At 37.0% G+C, this 24,658-nt stretch overlaps 1 protein-coding gene across 6 annotated transcripts in view; it reads left to right on the forward strand.

Annotated features, from left to right (window-relative positions):
* The window catches only part of LOC111155775 (tetratricopeptide repeat domain 3), a 123,632-nt gene that overhangs the window by 12,249 nt on the left and 86,725 nt on the right, over window positions 1–24,658 (forward strand). For 3 of the 6 annotated variants that reach the window (XM_022516165.1, XM_022516166.1, XM_022516167.1), the window contains exons 2-11: window positions 180–334; window positions 1,374–1,416; window positions 1,873–2,023; window positions 2,483–2,570; window positions 3,368–3,421; window positions 4,823–4,943; window positions 6,658–6,743; window positions 8,155–8,249; window positions 9,353–9,415; window positions 19,241–19,295. In XM_022516165.1, the coding sequence (XP_022371873.1) occupies window positions 191–334; window positions 1,374–1,416; window positions 1,873–2,023; window positions 2,483–2,570; window positions 3,368–3,421; window positions 4,823–4,943; window positions 6,658–6,743; window positions 8,155–8,249; window positions 9,353–9,415; window positions 19,241–19,295 (900 nt within the window). In that variant the 5' untranslated portion in view covers window positions 180–190. Of the gene's footprint in view, window positions 1–179; window positions 335–1,373; window positions 1,417–1,872; window positions 2,024–2,482; window positions 2,571–3,367; window positions 3,422–4,822; window positions 4,944–6,657; window positions 6,744–8,154; window positions 8,250–9,352; window positions 9,416–10,736; window positions 12,183–19,240; window positions 19,296–24,658 lie in introns of those variants that run through there. The other 3 variants (XM_022516164.1, XM_022516168.1, XM_022516169.1) reach the window with 3 other exon arrangements.

A 24,658-nucleotide genomic window follows, 5' to 3' on the forward strand; every position in this document is an offset into this window, starting at 1 on the left:
GGGAAAAGAATAGCAGCAGACTGAGGATGAGAATCTTCCAGACTCAATGTTCTTATGATTATTTTGGGGAGGCCTAGGTTCGAAGGACTTTTCTAATATACCATAGAAGCCAGGAAGATTGCTTCTCATATTACCTCACGTGATTTAATTACTGATTCGGGTTTGTGTTGTTTCTTCAGGATGGTACAGCATGGACGATTTTACCCTGGGAGATTTCACTGTAGCAGATGATGCCTTGTTAGAAGATTGCCCTTATATGGATGATTTTGTCTTTGCTCCTGAATTTATGTCCAATGATTATGTTCGTGTGACTCAACTTTACTGCGATGGGGTGGTAAGATTTGTTGCTTTTTTGTTTAAACGTTGTGTCTTCTTAAAGGTTTATTATTTTATTGAGATATAATTGACCTGTGATATTGTATTAGTTTATGGTATACAACATAATGACTTGAAATGTGTGTATGTTGTCAAAGTATCACCACTTTAAGTCTAGTTAAAACTACATCCATCACCATTCATAGTTACAGATCTTTATTTATTTATTTATTTATTTTTAAAAAATATTTTATTTATTTATTTGAGAGAGAGAGAGCATGAGAGAAGAGAGGTCAGAGGGAGAAGCAGACTCCCCTCTTAGCAGGGAGCCCGATGTGGGACTCGATCCTGGGACCCCAGGATCATGATCTGAGTCGAAGGCAGCTGCCCAACCAACTGAGCCACCCGGGTGCCCCAGATCTTTTTTTATTATGCTGAAGACCTAATGTCTACATTTTAAAGGTTTTTTTTTATTCAGAGCTATGGGAGTAAAGATGTTTTGTGGGACAAAAGTTTTTTTTTTTTTTTTAAGATTTTATTTATTTATTTGACAGAGAGAGAGAGATCACAAGTACACAGGCAGGCAGAGAGAGAGGGGGAAGCAGGCTCCCTGCTGAGCAGAGAGCCCGACACGGGGCACAATCCCAGGACCCTGAGATCATGACCTGAGCCAAAGGCAGAGACTTTAACCCACTGAGCCACCCAGGCGCCTGTGGGACAAAAGTTTTTACAGGGAGTTACAAATGCAATTTCGGAAGGGAAGGTAAATAGTATCTTGACAGTGTGCAGTACCAGAGAATGAGTGATGGGGAAAGATGGTTTTCTAACTGGAGATTAGAGTAGCTCTCAAGGAACAGCTGTAGACACAGACTTGGGGGAAACAGTATAAAAAAAAAGCTTGAAAGGTTCACCAGCTGAAGATATTATAGTCAGAGTGTATAAGTAAATGTGCACTGAAAAATTTCTTACTTTAGTACTGATAATCTTTACATTAAAAATTGAAAGCTGTACTTTTGCGTTTCATCAGATACAAATGAAAAGAATTTTTTTCCGTTTAGGGTATGAAGTATAAAGATTTTACCCAAAGTGAGAGAAACTTAGGTGAGTAAATTGGTATTTTAATTTGTTGAGAGACTGTTGTGGGAGGTTCATTCATTCACATCAACGTAACGGTCCTACATATCTTTCATTTTTTTACATTTTGATCTATGTATTTTTAATTGAAGGATAGTTGACATGCAGTATGGTATTAGTCTCAGGTGTACACTATAGTGATGGGACATTTATGTATGTTATGCAGTGCTTACCGTAAGTGTAGTTATTTTATGTTGCCATACAAAGTTATTACCATGTTATTGACTATACTTTGAACTTTATATCCCTGTGACTTACATATTTTATAAGTGGAAGTTTTACCTTTTAGTGCCTTTCTTCTGTTTTACTCATTCTCTTTTTTCTTACCTTTCCATATCCATTGTAGCCATTTCTCTATTAACAGTGTTGATTTATTCCAAAATGAGGCAAAAAATATTAATTTAAAACTTTTTTTAAATAAAGAATTTGACATCTGCAATATGTGGTGTAGTAAACCAGTTTCTGTCCTGCAAGATTACTGTGATGCCATTAAAATATACATCTTCTGGCCACTTCTGTTTCAACGTCAGCACAGTTCTATAATATCACGGTTGCACCCCTGTGTGGAGGCCACGTAAGTTACTACACATCATTCATTTTGTGTAAACAGTGATAAGCATGTTGCCCATTATTGAGGAATGCCAAGTGCAGGGGAAGGCTTGTCTTGTTGTATATACTGTTCAACTTCACTCTTACGTAATAAGATGGGAAAAGTAATGCTTTGGGTTTGACTATGAATGACTAATCATGGTGGCATTATGATGAATGAACCTCTGAGGAGCATTAGATGGTAGATTTGAAACTGAGGGAAAATTAATATGCTTGTTTATAAATAGCATTGTAGTACAGAAGAGAGAAAAAGGTACAGTATTTTATCCATTTAGTAAACAACTTATGGTTACATAGAGTGAAGTAAGAGAGAATGTAATTTTTTTCAAGTTTAAATTGAGGTGTAACATATAGTAAAGTGTAAAGCTCAATGAATTTTTATATGTGAGAACCTAATTTTCTAAAAAATGAATTTGTATTTAAGCAATTCTCATGCTTCTGAGATAAGTTTGAAGAAATTACAACATCTGGAATTGATGGAAGATATTGTGGATTTGGCAAAGAAAGTTGTGGTAAGTGGTAGAATGTGTATTTCCCCCCTGTATCTAAAGAATATAATTATATGGTATCAGGCCCATGATACTCATTTATAGTGGTTAACAGGTGATGGTTTCAGTTCGATTTCACCTGAGATTATTCTGCTGTCCGTGAGTTTGTCCTATGTATTTGAGAGATTAGGTAGATGGCAGTCTTCCTGACATGAATGATGAGATCCAGGACCATTCCTCCTCAATAAAGGATAGAAAATAGAATTTGTCACAGACAAAAGAAAGCTGCTGGTTCCCAGGAACTTCTGTCACGGAAAGTGATGGGTTCTTTCTTGTAAAATCATGCCACTGTCAGCAGTACCACAACAAATGCTTGTTCTTTGGGGTAGACTTTTATTATATAGTTTTTGAGGCAGTGCCCTGTATTATACTGAGGGTTTTTCTCCTTGAAAGCCATTTGATTATTTTTCTTATTTCAGTTGGTTATGGAGTTATGGTGCCAAGTGTTTATTTCCTGCTGATAATCCTTTGTTATTCCTTATATCAGCCAGTGTAGTTTCATAAAAAATCTTGGCATAATGAACTTTAAAGTCCATACATCTAAAAGTCACACTAAGCCATTTAATTATTAGAAGCAAGTGTAAGACTACTTCTGAATTCTTGTCTTAGGGTTCTGAGAAGGTAAACTGGGTGTAAAAGTGCTTGTGGGAAGTGGACTCAGTACACATAGCAGTAGTCCTGAAATGCAGCATTTTTTTTGTCCACTGCAAATTTCAAGTATAACTGATTGAAGATGGTTCATGTTTTGTTTTGTTTTGCAGAATGATTCATTCTTTATTGGAGGCTTACTGAGAATTGGTTATAAAATAGAAAATGTAAGTGTTAAACGCGGGAAGCCAGCACGACCACTGCCGATAAATGGCAGATGTCTCACTGCTCGTAGCACCATGAATTGGGTTCTCAAGTTAGTGTTTTACATGTAGTATTTGCTAGTATTGATTTCTGTATTTTGCTTAAGCAGTCTCCTTCTTTTGGGGGTTTGCGTCATTCCCTCCTCCCCCATATGTGAGTGTAATTTGGGGCTGCTTTTACACATTGATTCTTTTTTTCTTTTTTATTTATTTGGCATATATTCTCCTAGATGAAATTATTAGGTCCCTGGTGTGAACATTTTTTTTTTTTTAGATTTTTTTTTTCAATTTATTTATTTGTCAGAGAGAGAGAGAAAGAGCGAGTGAGCACAAGCAGGAGAGCAGCAGACAGAGAGGGAGGGAGAAGCAGGCTCTCTGCTGAGCAGGGAGCCCGATATGGGGCTCGATCCCAGGACCCTGGGATCATGACCTGAGTGGAAGGCAGCCACTTAACCAACTCAGCCACCCAGGCATCCAACATTTTTGATATGTAATTACTAGGTAATCTCCAGATAAAATGATAAGCCAATTTTTAATGCTCCTGGTAAAATAAACATCTACCTGTTTCCCTTAAACCTGATGTGTGAGCATCGATAACTCTTCTACTTCTGAAGTCATTTCAGACTAGAAGTACGAATAACGTTCCTGTGAACTCCTTACTTTTTGTGAAGATCTTTGCACTGAGTGCTTATTTGTACAGCTGCACTCTCCTCCTGTTTATCTCCTTACTCTTCTGTTTGCCATAGACCAGATGCCTTTCAGGCACCTTGCTCTGCTTTAACCTTGTGGTAAGGATGAAAGTCCTAGTTTAGATGAGTTCTGAGACCTCTCATTCACCTTGTCTTCTTGCATCCTCCTGCTACCCAGGGCAGCCGCTGGCCAGGTTGTCAACCTCAACTTCCAGGTTTGTAGTAATTGAAGCAGCATCCTGGTCTCTGAGGGTAGCCTGAGGTTACTTGAAGATGTGACATATTTGAGTCCATGGTATCTATTAACTTATATGTTGGGGTCCAGCTATTCTAGGTTGCATGAGTAATGAAAATACAAGATTGTGTAAGTTTTTATTAAGAATCTGAAATACTCTATGTTAAGTTTATGGTACCACATGTACATTTAAAATTAATATCTAGGGGTGTCTGCGTGGCTAATGGGTTAAAGCCTCTGCCTTCAGCTCGGGTCATGATCCCAGGGTCCTGGGATCGAGCCCTGCGTCAGGCTCTCTGCTTGGCAGGGAGCCTGCTTTCTTCTCTCTCTCTGCCTGCCTCTCTGCCTATTTGTGATCTCTGTATGTCAAATAAATAAATAAATAATCTTTAAAAAAATTAAATTAAAAGCCAAATGATATTCTTCATCTTTTTGATACAGAAAATCTTGGCAATGGAAGAAGCTTTGAATTGGGTGAAATACACAGGCGATGTAACAATTCTACCTAAATTAGGAGCAGTTGACAATTGTTGGCCTATGTTAAGTATTTTCTTTACTGAATGTAAGTATAAATGCTTTAAATTGTTACCTGACTCAGTTTTTAAAGCCATTATTTAGGAAAATGGGATTTAAGATTTTTAAGATTTTTTTCTCTTAAAAAAAAATATTTTTCTATTGTGAAGAAAAACCTGAATAAGAGAACTGTAACCTCATAGTTAGCTTTGTTCTGTATTTCCTGTCTTAATGATTTCTGTGATGTCACACTTCTAAAAATCCTACCAAGTGAATGCCGTAAGTTATATATAATACCCCAAAAAAGAATCCACAACTGGAACCTCATGTATTCTCCTTCAAAAGAGAATTAAGTAACAGAGCTAAAATTATAATTTTCATGTTCCTGATGACCCTGTTATTCTTTTGTATAATGAAATTGCCTTCTCTATTTTTTTTTTTAACTTTGTGAAATAGGTCTCTCTAAAGCATTTGAATGTTAGCAGTGTTTTTATAGTATAGTTGTAGGGATCTTGAAACAGGACTATTTGGCTCTTTAGTTTATGACTGGTAATTTGCCATCACCACTTGAGAAGGGGTTAGATTTTATACTGTTGATCTAAGTGGTAGACAGAAATTAAGCTTAAACACAAAGACAGGTTTTTCTGATATTACATACTAGGCTGTATTATATTGATAAAGGTGGTTCTCCTCATTGTTCTGGAGGTCTGTAATTAAAGGGTAGATTTTATGGTAGAAGTAGAGGACCGATATCATGTATTAGGCATCCATGGAGGGTTGCTTCTCACATTCTCTCTCTTTTTCTCCCTGTTCTCTTCTTTACAATAGCTCTGTAAGGTAGCTCCTATTGTCCCTATTGTAGAAATAAGCAAACTAAGACTTCGGGAGGTTAAGTGATACTTCTACAGTTTCTTGAGTTGTAGAACCTAGATGAGAAATTAAGTCTCCCTGATTTCAAAGCCCAGGTTTTTATCCTGTAATCTTACTCTGTCCCTTATTACCTTATTTGATGAACTTCTGAAATTCTTCCTTAAATTTAGATTTTAGATACCTTTTCATCTTGGAAATGTATGTGTTTGGCTAGAGGCTTAGCTATAGTTTTGTTGGGATAAAAGTATTAACACTTAAATACAGGAAATGAGGTCTGATAAACTTGTAACATAAATTTTGGTTATTACCTACTGCGTTTTAATTAGTTTATCAAATTAAAAAAATTTTTTTTTAAAATAACATGTATTTCAAATAACATCTTAACATTTCATTCGTGAGAGTCAAAATGTTGAATTAAGATACTTACAGTTCTTTGTTACATTAAATAGATTTAGAGAGTTTTCCAGGTTTTTGGTCTCAGATATTTTTGTTGAACATTGTGCCAGGTACACCATAGGTGCTCAGTAGTGTTTGTTGAACTAACTTGAGTAATTATGAGGCCTATTGGAATATTATGACTGAGGATTTGTTTTAGGTACACTTAGAACTTATGTAATAATAAGTGCTTTTTTTTAAATGTTAAATAATAAAACAGATTAGATTCACAAGCAATGAATCTAATGTATTCTAAAACATTTAATTAGTTGTTCACTTTAGGTTGTTATTATTTGATACATGTAAAATATTACAAGAAACATGTTATTAGAAAGTGTAATAATTAATTGATCTTTTGGACTGACCTATGTAACCTAAGTTTTAGAACTTTAACAATACCAATTTGCTTTTTTTTTTAAACAAATGTTCTCTCACTCTCTCCTAAAAATAAAATTTAGACAAGTATCACATAACTAAAGTTGTAGCAGAAAACTGCAATTTGCTTGAAGAATTTAAAACTCAAAATTGTGTGGAATGTATAGAGGTGAGAATAAATACTTACTTGTAAGTATATTTTAAAATTTATGTTAGAACTTCTATTAGCATTCAGAAATTTCAGTAGAACTGCTGTTTGTCAGCACACAAGGAACTGTTGTAACATGTTTGAGGGAAAATTTTAATAAATTTTGATTGGAATATTTATTTTTTTGGAAGAGAAAAACAACATTTTGATCAGAATTTTAAAATTTTACGTATGTATTTTAAATATATATATTTATATGTCATTAAATAAATTTGTAGAATTTTGAATAATAAACATTTAAATGTATTTTAAAAGTTAATTGAAAATTAAAATTTGATTTTTTAAACTAAAAGATTTTTAATTAGTTGAGGAAATGTAATCTTCTTTGATTACAGCTTTGTTGAGATGTAATTCTTATGCCATAGAATTCATTCAAAGGAATTTTTTTTTTTTTTTTTTTTTTTTCAAAAATTTTATTTTTGAGTAATCTCTACTCCCAATGGTGGGGCTCAAACTTAACAGCCCTGAGATCAAGAGTCACATTCTCTACCAACAGAGCCAGCCAGGTGCCCTGGGAAATAAGATTTTAACTAAATTTTTAAAGAAGGATTTAGGAAAATATTTAATGTTCTATTTAATTCACTTACTAAAGCCATTTATAGGATCCAGTTTATTTTAATCTGTTTATTTTGAAAATTTGATTATTTGAAGTGAAAGTTTCCATTATATCTGTACCATCTTTGATTTCATTCTTGCCAATTTTGCTGCCTCAATTTTGGGCAATTAATATATTCAACATTGTCTATATGCTACCAATTTATATATCATTTTTTAAGCACCGAGGATTATTGTATAATATCACTTTTTTTTTTAAAGATTTTATTTATTTATTTGACAGACAGAGATCACAAGTAGGCAGAGAGGCAGGCAGAGAGAGAGAGGAAGGGAAGCAGGCTCCCTGCTGAGCAGAGAGCCCGATACGGGGCTCGATCCCAGGACTCTGGGATCATGACCTGAGCCGAAGGCAGCGGCTTTAACCCACTGAGCCACCCAGGCGCCCCAATATCACATTTTCTAACTTAAAATTTTACCTTGCCTCTGTTTTTTCCCCTGCTATATGAGGTATTTTTAAAAGTGGGCCTGCCAAATACTATACACAAGGGGATAAATTGTTAGTTATTATTCATAATGTGGTGGTTTTGTTTACTTTTTAATATTCCTTTAACAAAGTTAGCATTGAATCATCAGAAGCAGATTTTTAAAAATAAATACACCAAAATATTAGCTATTGGGTTCTCATTTTTTACATAAGTATCCCCCAGCTTATTTCTGTTATCAGAAGTAAAAGCCCAGAACCATTTTTCCTAGATATTGAGGTTCTTGATTGTCTTTGCTTTTAACTGATGGGTCTTCTTTCACGTTGGTTTCTCAGCAAGGAGAGCTAATGAAAATGAAAGGAAATGAAGAGTTTTCAAAAGAAAGATTTGATATAGCTATTATCTATTACACCAGAGCCATTGAATATAGGTAAGAGCAAAATAGAACAATGAGATCCTTTTTGTGTGGCAGATCAAGTTGGAATGCTAGTCAGGAGAAATAAAAGCAAGGCAAGGAATTGGGAGAGAGTATCCTCAACTTGCTATGTAGAATAGATTTTCTCACCATTAGGAATTAGAAGTGTTAGGGATGGCCTGGGTAGTTGAACTTAACTGAGTAGTAAAATTCAAGCAAGTTAAGCAGAATTGTGAATATTGCTTCCACCCTGCCCATTTTCTCTTAGGCTTTCCAGTATAGGTCACCTGTTTTTTCTTGTTCTCGTTTTGCCTTCAGCTAATACCTTCCAAATTGTTAGCTAAAGGGCTAGTTACTAATAATTAAGATATTACCCATTCAGGAATTTTTGCTTTCTAAGAGGGAACTTTTAAAGGTTAATAGTTGGAATTGTTGAGAGAGTCTGTGTTCTCTCTACCTCATCTTCTGTTTGCTCAGCCGCTAGAAATTGTTAGCTTTCCATGCATGTGTACCTTACACTTGGTTTCTATTGATATCTTAGCTGGGCCATCTAATACTGTAGCAGTCTTTGGAGGATGTGCTGTAGACAGCTACTGTCTTTCCTACCTTGCTTATCTCCATGGGGAATGAGTAAATCAGGGCAGCACACCATATCTGGAAGGCTGCTGCTCTGTTCTGAGGAAAAAAACAGATTAAATGAGAAAAGACAAAATTTGAAATGAAGCTATTTAAATTGTTGAAATTTACAGACTTTGTCAGAGTTCTTTGTCAAAGTGGTATAGTCCTGGCTTACATAAGTATAATTCTGTCCTTTATACTTACACCATACTTATGATCTGCTAGCTTTTTAATATGCCTCATTTGATCCTCACAATGTTCCTATGAGCTAGGCAGAAAAAGTAGAACATTTTGAATACAATGAAGTGTAGGTTGATTTGAACAAAGTTACTGAGTAGGAAGTAAAGGAACGAAGACTTAGCCAGTTAGGTCTCCAACTCCTGTATTCTTTCTGCTCTGCCACACAGATGTAAAGTTTTTCATGCCTTGTTTTTTCTGTGAGCTTTTTACTTGTTTTGTACATAATGTACTTTACTGACCAAACATTATTTCTTTTAAAGACCCGAAAATCATCTTCTTTATGGTAACCGAGCTCTTTGTTTTCTTCGCACTGGACAGTTTAGGTAAGTTGGTTAGAGTACCCGTCACTGAGCTGTTACGTTAAATACGCATTTTTTGAGAAATACTTCTGTTCTGCAGATACACAAGAAAATCCTTCAGGAGTTTTTTTGTCAATCACAGTTAAATGGTTAAAGGGGCTCTGTAGGGCTTATGCATAACAGTGACAGCAGCAGCTGTTCTGATTGAATGGATAACGTATGTGCTGTTTTAGGTATTTTACATCGTTCCTTAGGTCTCACAACACACTTAACAGCTAATGTTATTCTCCACATTTACATTTGGGCAGACTCATACTTACTCATAAGTAGTGATGTCAACATTTGAATACAGACCTTATCTGATGATGTTGAAGTCTGTGTTTATCGTACCTGTGTTATCTTCTTTTGCTCTCTTAATTATTCTGTATAATTCTGGAAGAATTTTTGCTGTTTTCTATAGCTTAGTATAAAAAAATTAAGTAGATCTCATTTGTAAGTGAAAGAAAGAAAAGAAATTTAATGGTTTAACCATCAGAGTAAAATCATCATTAATTCTTAATTAATTCTTAATTTCTTAATTAATTCTTAGTTTCTTATGTTACATTGAGTTTTTATTAGTTGAAAGAGATTGTTAACACTGCACCATGATTTTGTTGTCCCTCAGTTTAAAATTTTTAGGATATAAATTATAAGTATTAATAGAGAGCAATGTATGCTGTTACATTTAATTATGTTCTGCCTTACTGTAAGAAGGGCTTAGAGTGGCTTCAGGAATAAATCTGCTTGGTAGAAGAATATTAAAAACACAACAAAACAAACTAAAAAACCAATTTAGAGCTGGGGATCCTCAAAATAAAGCTATATAGGGATAAGGTCCTAAACAGTTAATAGTTATAATTCATACTTGTATTTGACCTTTTTGTTGCTTAAAATAAAAGGAGAAAACCTGACAAGTTACAGGATTCTCACTGTCCATGAAGAAAAAGGACAGAAGTTGCTCAGGTGAAGCAGTTTTCCTGATGTTTAGTTCTGGAAGAAATTCCTTGTATGACTTACAAGTAACATGAAGTGAGTGAAGGAGTAGAGAAGAACCTCAGCAGCATTCCTGTTCAAAGCAGAAAACTCCCTGAAAGTGCAGTTTTGGGTTTCGCAAATAAATTTTTCTGTGGAGTTTTCTGATGAAAGCAGAGAGTCTGAAACTAGTGGTTTTTAGTTGAAGTACTTACGGTTGGGATGCGGGAGGGTGGGAGTGGGGAAGAGCGTATATTCCAAGTATGTAGCTTTTAAAAATAACATTTGTTTTTCTTTTATTGTAAACAGAACACATTCTCATGGTAGAAAATTTGGAAAATACAAGAGTTTAAAAAGAAGAAAATAAAAATCACCAGTAATCCAACCACCTCGGAGAATACCGCTGTATTAACGTTATGCAGCTTTTAGATGGCTTAAGCCGTGGATAAAGCGAGGCTATCTAGACTAGAGGAATGGATGGGCTGGACACAGTCTTCCATCAATACCACTGTCCTCAACTGGTTCTGACAAGAAATGAGCTGCAAATGTCCTTAGGTTATTGCATCTGGCTAGGTCCAGAATTGCAGATTTCCTATGCTGTTTGATGGTGAATCTGTGCTTTCAAGATGAATAGGTTGGCAACTTGGCTAGCCTCTTGTGAAAATCGGAACCTTGATTGGGCAAAAGGTCATCCACTCTGCGTAGGGAAGCTCCGAGAGCGGAGAGGCAAGCCAGGGGGTTTCTGCCCTCTTTCATGAGTGTTGAATGCTAGACACTCGAGGAGGATCCTCTTAAAACTGCGCTGCAAAGGAGGTGCATCAAAGTAGAGTTACAGAAGCCAGGTAGCCTGGTGAGGCAAAGGTCAAGAGCAGGGTTGTGCATCAATCCTTGTACCTCCTTCCTGAGAGTCTAGCTTGTGGTTCAGCACCATCGAAGTTTTCACTAGATGCAGGTCAGCAACATTTCCTTCTCAGGCAGTCACCTATATGTATTAGATGTCAATGTCGGAAACATTGTGCCACACAATTTTCTTGGTGGTTCCCACCTTCTCACATGTTGTTTATATGACTTACTCAGTAATGTAGGGATAATGTTTTCTGAGTTTACAGTACATCTCACTCCTGGTGGAGTGAGTAGATAATGTGACTTCAGAAAGGAACACGTTGTCAGGGATTCACTTGTGCCATTGAAACAGAAGGACCCATGCCCTTTAGCTGAGTTACCACGTTGGGATGTATTGAAGCTCTCACATCTGCGGTTTGGTAGATCTGTCATGGGAATCTGGCTGAGCAGCTGTGGGACATCTGGGAATAAAGCATCCAACCTCCCTGGCACTGTTCTGAGCACTTTATGCATACAAGCTCAAAAAGCCCTCAACAACCCTGTGAAGTGGGTGCTGCTATCTCTTTAGAGATGAGGAAACAGAAATGGGAGGTCAAGCAAAGTATCCACAGAAACTAGGTGGGTGTAATGGAGCCAGGCAGCCTGGATGCAGAGTTTCTGCTCTTAATCCCGATGGAAAGGGGTTGGTAGAATCAAAGGGCAATGTGAAAGCTGGAAAAAAACTTAAATGGTTCAAATAGTCGATAAACATGAGTATCCTTATAGGACATGCAGATTACAAACTTTGAGTCTCTTTTTTCATGTCCATCAGATTGGCAAAAATTTTAAAAACCTCATAATACCAAGTGTTTGAGAGGATGTGGAACAAAAGAAACTTGCATACTCGGCTGGAGAAAGTGTAAATTGGTGCAATCACTTTGGACAGCAATTTGGCAAGGTGAAGATGTGCATACTCTGCAGCCCACTCCTAGGCTCCTATCCTCCAAACTCAAATGTGTACCTGAGAAGATACGTACAAGCCTTCACGATAGCATTGTTTGTAAAAGTAAAATGGAAACAACTTAAATGTCCATCTGTGGGAGAATGGATAAATAAATGATGGTATATTCATACAATGGAATTTTATGCAGCAGTTAAAATGATGACAATGTTGAGTGAAAAAGCAAGTTGCAGAATGATTTGTATGATGCGATTTATATAATGTCAAACTATGCGAAGCGACAAACATATTATAGTTAATCTTAGTTATGTATTAAAAATGTTTTATAAATGCATGAGCATGTTAAACACCAGTGGAGTGGCTGTCTCTGGGGAGGGAAAGAAGGAAAAGGATTGGTAATGAGTAAGTGGTACACAGTGCTTGTCGACTATAACAGTTCTGCGAGAAGATCTGAAGTGAATATGGCAAAATGTTAAGATCTTGCTAAGCTGGTACAAGGGTATTGACTATTTTAATGTTATTGTCTGTACTTTTATGTATACTTGAAATATGTGATGAAAAGATATAATAGTAAAATTAAAAATGCACGTAAGATTAAAAAAAAACAAAAACAGTGTTCACTAAAATAGCAAGGATAAAATAAGGGAAAGTAATCTCGAAAGAAGAGACATATATGAGTGTTTTAAGACTAATGGTGGGGAGCCCGAGGTGAGATATGTGTGGGGAAAGTGCTTCATTAAGAAATGGTCAGAGTGCTGGTGGTGGCTTTAATGCCAGGTAGTCACGGTTTGTACCACCTTTGGATGAATGTGGGTGAGGCCAAGAGCCCATCTGAACTCCTGCCGTTCATCATAACGTGTGCACCTCCAGGTCTGCGAATGTCGCACTTGGGAAATCTGTGGAATGGGGCCGGGGTGGGGGGCTGTGCGGAAATATGCTACTTTCTGCCGCAGCTTCTGCTGAGTCCTTTAGGCTCAGGACTCTGCACTGTATCCCAAATGCCCATCATGGCTGCGATGTCCTTTTATTCAGGTTTTCCAGAAGTTCACTTTACAATTTGGTAGTTATATATAGGGAACTTTAGAATGATAGTTTTAATCGAAGTAATCATATTTTTAGAGGAGAATCTAAAAAAAGTGATTAGACATATCCATGGGTTCTGTAGTTACAGTACTTATGTGAGGTGTATTGTCAGGCTGTGCCTCTTTACTGTTTTATTCTTTTTTCTGGTACTCCTATGTGGAAATTTGAATTCTTTGATGGGATGTGATAAACTGTGTAAGGGGAAATGTAATTGGAAAAAGGGAAAGCTGAGCCTTGGATGTTTTTTTAATTTAGTTTGGAAAATTATGGAATTTTAAACTTGGCATTTACTTTGACCTTCAGTGTTTAACTACCATATTCTCTTCTGTTAGATCCAACTTATGATTAATAGCAGGCAGATAGCCTTTGAATGACTTCTGGTTTTTGGTTTTGTTTTGTGTTTTTCTGAATTTCTCTGAGGCCAGAGGTATAAATCAAATCAATGTTATGTTCCTATGAGAATTTAAAAAACTCTAGTTTGGGGGTGCCTGGCTGACTCAGTCAGGAGAGAATGTGTGACTCTTGATCTTGGGGTCATGAGTTGAGCCCCAGCTTGGGCGTGGAACATACTTAAGAAGAAAATCCTAGTGCATGGGGGGAGCTTCAGTGTGTTTTATGTATTTCCATAATATCTTATGCATATATAAGCACTTAGTATGTTGGACCAAATGAAGTTGCCATTTTTATAATCCAGAATGTAGGCAGGTTTGTTTGATTCAATGTGATGTGCATATATACGTATGGGTATGTGTGTGTGTGTATTTTTAACATGGGTGGGAGCGTACTATACATACTGTTGTACTTCTTGCCTTTTTTTTTTTTTAATACTTAAATCTTGGAGCTTGTTGTGTATTAGTGTATATGGAGATATACCCTTATTTATGTTCATGGCTCCATAGTCTTCTACTCAGTGGATTACTGCTGCTTTGGTTAGTTTATATTAGAATATAAATTACTTCAGTTTTAAAAAATTATAGCTTTGTAATGATTATCCTTTTAGTTGTGTTCTACATTCAGGTGTGAGTATATCCTGATAAATGCCTGATTTCTTTTACTTGGATGAAAGAGCTTATGTAATTTTTTAAAAAAGATTTTATTTTTAAAATTTATTTGATAGAGAGCACAAGTAGGCAGAGAGGCAGGCAGAGGGAGAGGAGAAGCAGGTTCCCCGCTGAGCAGGAATCCTAATGCAGAGCTTGATCCTAGGACCCTAGGATCATCACCTGAGCTGAAGACAGATGCTTAACTGCCCAGGTGCCCAGAGTTTATGTAATCTTAATTCCAGACATTAACTTTTTGATTTAAATGTATGTGTTTATTCAGTCGGTGGTTATCACTCACTGCATATTTGGCAGTAACCATCTGAATTCTGCTCTTGTTGCTTCATTGTTAAGATCTAGGAATTTGGGGAGTAACATCATTATTTCTTTGTTGGTCTTAGGCCCTAGAAGTGATGATTTATAGTAGGGAAGAAAGAAAGTTATAATCCTTTTATGACTTGTGAAGTTCTTACATATATTGTAGTTTGAGAGAGTTAATAAATAGCATCTTCTTTTCTTCCGAAGTCCAGATTCAGTTAAGAAATAGACACGGAAGACAAGGCAAATGGTGATCCAGTCTTCCCTCTAGTGCTGACACAGTTTTTGGAGAGTAGGGCCTTACCGAAGAGTCTGAAGGCCAAGTGACTTCTTGTTCACCCATGGTCACAGACAGAACTGGCAATGGGGACCTTTGTGAACTTTAAGCTTGGAGGAAAAGGGAATCTGGTATAACGATAGTGTTCAGTATAAGATTCCAAAGAGAGAAAAAAAAGAGGCTTAGCCACATACGATTAGTGCCCCTCCCCACCATTATTTATCCTCAGGAAAAGTTAGTGAGGGGTGGGGAAGGAGAGAGCTCAAAAGTGATTAATCTAGCAAATCCGCATGAAAGCTAGAGGAGGGAGAAATATGTATTTGCTTCCAACGTGTTTTAGGGCAAAATGTGCCATATTGTATATGAAGGTGAGACAGCTGGAGAAGTAACATTTCCCCGTGTAATATGTCTTCTGTTGGAGTATCTAGGCTAGAACATTCTTTCTTACCCTCTGTTCAGTACTCTTACCATTTTGTCACATGGTCTTCAGGAGTAAGTAACCATTTGCATCTCTTGAGTCTTCTGTTTTCATAGATGTATCGTGTAGATGTATTGCCCATGCTAAAGTCATACCAGCTTTCAAGTCTGTACACCTCAGCTACACTAGGTTGGATGAGCAATCACACCATGTAATTTATTACGCCTACTTTGTTTTAGTAGGAAGATGTGGTCATATGCGAGTAAATGTGAAAGTACGTTATAGTTTATAGATATATCTATATATATATACATACAAACACACTAATATATTTATAATGTATGTGATTGTAACAACATAGTACTGTGGTTATAGTATTTATTAATTATAATAACAATAACATTCAGCATTGATTTAATAAGTATGATTGGTGTTCTGCTTCTAGCCATGTCAGAAATGAGCAAAACCAGACATAGTTCTGTATGGGCCACTCCATACAGTGGGCCAGCACTGGGAGGGCAGATATTGCACTCATGAAATTAATAGTGTGCCAGATGGCCTGAATACAGAGGAGGGGAGTGGTGGTCAGGGACTAGACCAAGGAAGGTCTTTTAGGCTACATAACTGTGGCCTTGAAGAGCATCGATAAATAAAGGATTTTAAATTGAGGTGAGATGCCATGATTAGGACCTTAGAAAGATCAATCTAGTTGTAGTGAGGAGAATGGGTTTGGAGAGGATGCAGCATGAATTGGGTTAGGACACTGTTGCAGTACTCTAGGCCAGAGGTGATGGTAGCTTAGTGGAGTAATGGTAGCAGAAATGGAGGAGTGGAAGGATTTGAGATATTTTGGAGGTAAAATGAACAGAGATTGCTTATGGTTTCATGTTTGGAACTATTATGAACTTTCTGCCTTCAGCTGCTTCATGGATTATAGGCTCACTCCCTAATACTGGGATCAGTGGAAGAGATACATTTGTAGGAAGTAGAACTTGACTTCACTCCTGGACATCCTGCAGGATCCCAGGATGAAGGATTGAAGGATCCCAGTTGGAATGTCACATTGGCAATGAATTATGTGGGTCTGGACTCCAAGGAGGTATTTGGGCAAGAGATGCATACTTGGGATAGTTAATCTAGATAATTTGAAGTTGCAAATGTGGATCAGATTGCTTGGCGAGGTGGGTCTCATCTTTTACTGCACCCTGGAATCAACCTGGGAAGAAATAATCCCAACCCAGAGATTTTGATTTAATTAATTGGGCTTTGGGCTTCTAGCAGCCCCCCAGATGGTACTCATGTGTAGCCAAGGTTGAGACCCACTGGTGTAGAGCAAGGATGAGCTGAAAACTGGGACTTAGCCTTGAGGGACACAAGTAGTGGCCAATTAAGGGGAGATGAACCAGCGTGGGAGACGGTTAAGAGGTAGCCAGAGAGGTAAGAGGAAAACTGGAAGTGTGACATCACAGAAGGCAGAAAAAGAGTGACTGGTAGTGCCTATTGTTGCTGAGAAGCCAAATGGAATTTAGATTGAGCAATATGGACATCTTTTAGTTGCCACAGGAGGAGCTGTGTATGGGAATCTTGTAGATCCTGGGTTGGAGTGGGTTGAGATGAAAGGAAATGGAAATAGTATAGGCAGTTGTTGAAAGCATTTGCAGAGGGAAGCAGTGGAGAGATGAGGTGTGCCATTGTATTAGGATGTGTTTCATTGCTAGTAACAGAAAACCCTATTTAAATGGTGAAGAAAACCTCATTAAAGAAATGCAGAAGAAGGTGGCTCTAAGGTTGTATATTTAGTGCCTCAACAATGTTATCAAAGACAGGATTTTTCTAGTCTCTCTGTGTGACTTGGACTCCAGTCTGCCTCCTCTGGCTACTGTAATTCACATATTAAGCTGGACGTTACCGTCTCCAGCAAAAGAATCACTCTTAAAATCTTCAGAAAAAATTACACATACTGCAAAGTGTATAATTCATAAGAATATAGGTTGAATTTTCAGAATCCTTACATGAGTAATTGATACACACATCACAACTCCAGTACCTCTGAAATTCTTCCTCCTAATCTACCTACCTTCTTCCCCAGGTTAACTGTTACCCCATTTTCCAACGCAGTGGGTTAGTTTTGCCTGTTTTTGTGCAATGTAAATAGTCATGGTATGTGCTCTTTTATGTTTGGCATTCAGCATTGTTTTTCAAGATCCATATTGTTGCATGGAGTTGTACAGTGTTCATCTATTGCATGAATATACCACATTTTATCCATTCTAATGTTGATGGACATTTGGGTAGTTTCTAGTATTTGGCTTTTACAGATAGTATCATTGTGAACATATGTATTCATTTCTGTTGAGAATCTAATTAAGGAATAGAGTTGCTGGGACAAGGGTATGCTTCTACTTAGCTTTCATATATAATTTCCTATATGGTTGTATCATTTTGCACTCCTGCCAGCAGTATATTAGAGTTTTGGTTCCACGTCCTTACTAACACTTATTATTTTTGTCATTTCATTTAGACATTCTGATGGGTATGTAGTGATACAGTGCTATGATTTTAATTTGCATTTCCTTAAGTCAATTAAGGTTATTTAAGTTGAGCATCTTTTCATATGCTTCTTGACCGCTTGGATATTCTCTTTTGTGAAGTGCCTGTTTGGATCTTTTGCTGGTTTTTTTTTTTGTTGTTGTTTGTTTGTTTTGTTTTTGTTTTTCTTTTGAGTCAATGTCTTATTCTTTAGGTTTTTTAAAAAAAATTTTTGGATTTGAGTCATTGGTCAAATATATGCATTACAAATAGCTTCTCACACTCTGTGGCTTGCCTTTTCACTTTTTTTTTTTAAACAAATGGATGATGCTAACTTGAACTTAGTGCTGTTTATCAGTTCTTTTCCTTTATAATAATCACTTTTTGGCTTCTGTTTAATAGTCTCTGGCTTCTCTAACATCAGCTAAACGTTCTTTGTTTCTTTTAAAAGCTTGATTATTTAACTTTGCAGTTAGTGAGAGGTAGGTTCAAGATGGGTATGAATGTCTAATTGACTCATCACTCTTTCTTAAGAATATGTTTTCTTGATGCACTGCGGTGGTCATTTTTGTCATCTAGATCAGGTGACTGTATGCATCTGTTTCTGATTTGTTTATCCTAATCTGTTGGTCAGGTCATCTGTCTTTAGAAAGACTTTTTTTTTTTTTTTAAACTATATATATAGTTTTTTAGTAGGTACTGCTGTCTGGTAGTGTAAGTTACCTAGTTTTGTTCTTCCTTGTAAATCTTTTCTTAAGAGTGATGAGTCCTCTAAACTCTCATTGGCCAGCACTGGGTCATATGACTACCCCCAAACCAGGCAGTAGAAAGGAGAGTGAGATTGCCGTGATTGGCTTAAACTAATTAGAATTAATCATCCTCATTTTACATACAGGAAAGCAGGCCAGAGCATTAATAAGTTCCCAAAGAGTCCTGAGGAGAGTTAGTGGTTGTATTGAACTTAACTCCCATCTGTCTCAGCTTTTATGCTCTGTCCACAGCAGTTTAGCTGATGAGTGAAAGATCTGGGAGGTATTTTTTTGGAGATCAGAAGTCTTGCTGACATGCAAAAGTAGTGCTGAAAAACTATGTAGATAATAACAAGTTAGACACAGATAAGATGTAGGTATGTGTAGGAAATATTCCAGAAATATGAAAAGTAATTATTCCTGGGTAGTTGTGATTGTGACTCTGGGTGACTTTTTCCTTTTATTTTACTTTTCTGTATTTTCCAAATTTCCTATAATGGACATATATGGATTTTTAAAAATTAAGAAATTATTTTTAACTAGGTTTTTTTCTAGAAAATTCAAGAAGTACAAATAGATACACAATTTATAGTGCCTTTATGAAAAAAATAAAAGTGAATATTTCTTGTTTTTCTTTTTAGAAATGCACTTGGTGATGGAAAGAGAGCTATTATCCTGAAGAGCAATTGGACAAAGGTAGGTTGCTTTTATCTTTACATTGGGCAGGTAATGCCATATAACTTTTGAAAAATCTGTGTAGAGGATGTAAATTTGTATGTAGAAATGCTGGATAAAATTATACCAAGCTCAAGAATGTGAGAGGGGAATCTTCAGTTCCATAATCAGAAAGGAGACTTAACACAGCAGTGAGAGGCTGTGTGTGTCTGAGCAGGACAAGTAGCACGTAGAAATGTTGAGAAGCTGGAGGGTACCTTAGTGACTGAGATGTCAGCATCTGCACATTATGGATGGGGTAAAGACTTTACAATGAAAAATGAAACTTAAAACTTAGGAGAGGAATTACAGGAGACTGCTTTTATAACCTCGAGGTGGGAAAGGATTTATTAAATAACACACAGTGCACAGATCAGTATTGGGGGTTGCATAAATTTGACTATATTAAACTGAAAAACTTCAGTATGTCAAAAGACACCATGAATGAAATCATAAGCCTGGAAGGAGATAATTTGTCCTAAATATGCGAAGAGCTATAATAAATAAACCCAGTAGAAAATGGTCTAGTAAATAAACATGCATTTCACAGAAGAGAAATCCTGAATGGGCAATAGATATAACCTACTTGTACGTAAGCAAGTAAGTAAAACAATGTAATACTGTTTAGGTCCTTTAGATCGGCAAAGGTTAAAGAGACTAGTAGTCCCAAGCGTTGGTGACTATATCTACCAACAGGAACCTTCCATAAACAAGTGGGTGAGAATTGGTTGCAGCCAACTTGGAGAGCACTATGATGTGCATACGCTGTAATTATTCTAAGTATGTATACCCCACAACATTCTTGCAATATGTACACATGGCAAAATATGCAAAGTGGTCATTGCAGTGGTGTTTTAATGGCCTAGAAGTGCAGATACCTACCTATCCATTGATAAAGCAGGGATGGATATGATGTTTTCGCTTACCAAAGTTATTCCTCTGATCTGCTCTGTCCCTCTTTCTTAAACACCCATTATGTCTCTGACCTCACTCCTACCACTCTGTGCCTTGTTCACTCTTTGTTGACCTGTTGGCCTCCTCAACTGTTCCTTATATATGCCAGGCCCATTCCCCATTTGTACTTGTTTTTCCCTCTGCCTAGAATTGAATGCCTTTTCCCAGACCATGAGCTAGCTGCCTTACTTCCTTTCATGTTTTACTGAAAGTTTTCTCAGTGGAAACTTCTTGGCCACATTACTAAAATGCCAAGGCTACCCCTGCCTAGACAGTTGCTACCCTCTTGCCCTGCTCTACTTTTTTCCTGTTGACATTTAACATTATTGAACATACTGTATGTATTATTACTGTGTGTCCTCCCCTACAATGTGAGATCCATGAGGATGGATTTTTTTTTTGTTTGTTTGCTTGGTTCACTATTGAATCTGGACTGCCTGACAAGCTGCTTGGCACATAGCAAACATTTCCTAGTAAGTATTTGTTGACTTAGTGAATGAATGAACTGAATACTAGATTGCAGTTGGAGTAAGTTAACTGGTTGACCAGCATTTATAGATTTTAAAAAATAGTGTTGAATGAAAAAAAGCAGTAGAAGCAAAATATAGGCCCGAAAGATACCTTTCAAACTCATGATAATGTTTCTTTCTGGGCAGTTAGAGACGGAAACATTAGAGAGGGTACAAAGAGGATTTTAGCCATATCTGTATGGTTTTATTTCTTTTAGTAAGAAAGAATCTAAAGCAAATATAGCAAATGTTAGTGATTAATTCTAGGTGTTTGTGATATTAATCACTGTATTTTCCTAAATCACAAAAAATACCTGACTTTTTTTTTTAAAGTAGAGCTTCAAATAAGACACAGAAAGATATATGTTTCGGACTTCATTCCTGGCTTTACATAATTTGTTTTTAAATCAGAGTGAGTATTAATCAGAGAATTTTAGAGTCCTCCAAATTATGATTCATGTGACCGAGTAGTGTATCAGAGTCTGGGGATTGTGAAATTCCCCAGGTGGACTCCTGCATCCAGATTTTGGAGTCCGTTTTTAAATACCTCATTTTACAGATGAAGAGATTGAGTCCCAGAGAGGTAAAGTGACTTTTGCAAGTAAGAGACAAAAGTGGATTTAGAATCCAGCATTGGATGTGCTTCTGTTTGAGAGTGATCAGTTTGTGGCTGTTTTTACTAGGAGTCATTGTGCTTGGTATAGAATCTTTGTTCATCACTGAACCTGGCATTTGTCATGTGCTCCGTAAATATTTATTCTGTGGATGATAGAATTTTTTTTTTTTTGGATTAAAAAAATTTTTTTCTTTTGTTTCCCCCCATTTTATTTTATTTCTTTTCAGTGTTCCAAAATTCATTGTTTATGCACCACACCCAGTGCTCCATGTAATACGTGCCCTCTATAATACCCACCACCAGGCTCACCAGACCCCCCATCCCCTCCCCTCTGAAACCCTCAGTTTGTTTCTCAGAATCCACAGTCTCTATGGTTTGTCTCCCCCTCCCAATTTCCCCCTTCTACTGAACTCAGACTCTGAATTTATTTCTCTATAGAGTTACCATTGAATTTTCTATTGTCATTTCAGAAAAAAGGAGTACTAAAAGATTCTGAATTACATTGAGGACGATGTAGAATGTTTATTTCTGGCTTAATTTATTGAACAGAAAATTTTCACTCTCTAAACTACTTTTTTAGAGCAAATTTAGGCTCACAGCAAAATTAAGAGGAAGGTAATCTTCCACAGACCTCCACACATGCATAGCTTCCCCCATTATCAGCATCGCCCAACTGACTGGTATAATTTGAACATTGATGAACCTACACAGACACGTTATAATCATCCAAGGTCCATAGTTTAAGGGTTCACTCCCTAAGTGTTATGCATTCTTTGGGTTTGGACAATGTGTAATGACATTTATCCATTATTTTGATTTATACAGAGTGTTTTCACTATCCCCCAGATCCTCTGATCTGCCTTTCCAAACCCCTGGCAACCACTGATCTTTTTACCATCTCCATTAGTTTTACCTTTTCCAGAATGTCATAGAGTTTGAGTCATACAGTATGCAGTTCTCAGATAGGCTTCTCTTTCACACATTATGTTTCTGCCATGTCTTTTCATTGCTTGATAATGATTTCCTTTTAGTGCTAAATAATACTTCATTGTTGGCTTGTGCCAGTTGATTTATCCATTCACCTACTGAAGGACACTTTTTAAAAAGATTTTACTTATTTATTTATTTATTTGAGAGAGAGAGAGAGCGAGAGCGTGTGAGAGAGTAAGTAGAGGAGAGAGAAAGAAACAGGCTTCCCGCTGAGCAGGGAGCCCGGCATGGGGCTCGATCCTGAGATTCCTGGTTCATGACCTTAGCTGAAGGCAGACACTTAACTGAGCCACCCAGGCACCCCTACTGAAGGATATTTTTGTTGCTTTCAAGTTTTGGTCATTTTGAATAAAGCTGTTATAAATACCTATGTGCAGGGTTTTGTGTTGACATGTTTTCAACTCTTTAGGGTAATTACCAAGGATTGCTGGATTGCAGTGATTGCTGGATCATATGACAAGAATATGTTTAGTTTTTGTTTTTGTTTTTAATTTATTTGAGAGACAGAGAGAGAGGAGCAAGGGGAGGGATAGAGGGAGAAGGAGAGGCAGATTCCCTGCCAAGCAGGGAGCCTGATGTGGGGCTCAGTCTTGGGACCCTGGGATCATGACCTGAGCTGAAGGCAGACACCCACCCAGGTGCCCCTAGTTTTTTGTTTTGTTTAAGATTTTATTTATTAGAGAGAGATACAGAGGTAGTGAGAGAGAGAGAATGAGCAGTGGGGAGAGGGAAAAGTAGATGCTCCACTGAGCAGGGAGCATGTTTTATGATGATTGCAGAAATATTTGTATAGAAAAACACAAATCCTAGTAAGTATTAAAAAAATGTAACTATATACCTAAGTCATTTTTTTCAATTTCTTTTATTGGAAAGAAGTGCTCATTAAAAGATAGCTTAGACTTCAGAAGCAAAGGTGAACTGTGCAAGGTGCATTCTGTACTTCTGCTTCAGAGTAGCTATGAGCCCACGTCTGTTGAATCATGCCTCTAGGACATAATCATGTATAACAAGGTTCTCTGTAGATTCTCTGAGGGTGGGCCATTGTTGTGCCTTCTTTCCAGATAGAGAAGACTGGTACAATGACAACTGCCCTGCCTGTGCTTTCAGGCCTAAGAAGGATGTGTCATTGTATCCCATACAGTGGGAATTTTTATGGTATTGTCAGGAGACCTTTGTTGACATTTCTCTCTGCATTGCCTTTTTGATATTGTTATGTAGCATACAAACCGGTAGCCTCACAGATGTCCATAAAAGAACCTTTAATATTGAGGGGTATATTAAGACTCTTTTGTTTGTGAATGACAAAACCTAACTCAGATTTGGCCTAAGTAGTTGACTCATGTAATTGAAAAGTCTAGGCATTACCTTCAGGCTTGGCTGGATCCAGGTTTATACACCTTTTTCTTCCCATTTCTCAGTTTTTCTTTCCTGTTTATTAGCTTTATTTTCAGTCTCTTTTCTCCCTTTTCATTTAGTGTTTCTTTTTAGGTGGGTTCTGTTGCTGTATTGAGTTCACTGATTTTTTTCTTCTACAATGTCTAATCTTCCCCAGTTTCATCTGATGTATTTTTTTCACCTTAAATGCTATAACTTCCGTCTTTAGAATGTCAGTTTGAGTGTTCTTTATGTATTTCACATCTTAATATGTTCAGTCTTTTGACTTCTTGAAGATGTGGAATATGTTTATAGTAACTGTTCTAATGTTCTTGTCTACTAATTCTTTGTGTGTGTGTGTGTGTGTGTGTGTATGTGTGTATTATCTATTTATTTATTAACATATAATGTATTATTTGTCCCAGGGGTACAGGTCTATGAATCATCAGGCTTACACATTTCACAGCACTCACCGTAGCACATACCCTCCCCAGTGTCCATAACCCAGCCACCCTATCCCTACCCCCCAAACCCCAGCAACCCTCAGTTTGTTTCATGAGATTAAGAGTCTCTTACGGTTTTTCTCCTTCCCGATCCCATCTTGTTTCATTTTTTTTCCTTCCCTACCCCCACAAACCCCCGCCCTGCCTCTCAAATTCCTCATATCAGAGAGATCATATGATAATTGTCTTTCTCTGATTGACTTATTTCACTCAGCATAATACCCTCTAGTTCTTTATCCATTCATCTGTTGTTGGACATCTAGCTTCTTTCCATAGTTTGGCTATTGTGGACATTGCTGCTATAAACATTCAGGTGTATGTGCCCCTTCGGATCACTACATTGGTATCTTTAGTGTAAATACCCAGTAGTGTGATTGCTGGGTCATAGGGTAGCTCTAT

This window comes from Enhydra lutris, unplaced genomic scaffold, assembly GCF_002288905.1.
Source record: "Enhydra lutris kenyoni isolate GAN:26980312 unplaced genomic scaffold, ASM228890v2 scaffoldscaffold43, whole genome shotgun sequence".
NCBI lineage: Eukaryota > Metazoa > Chordata > Mammalia > Carnivora > Mustelidae > Enhydra > Enhydra lutris.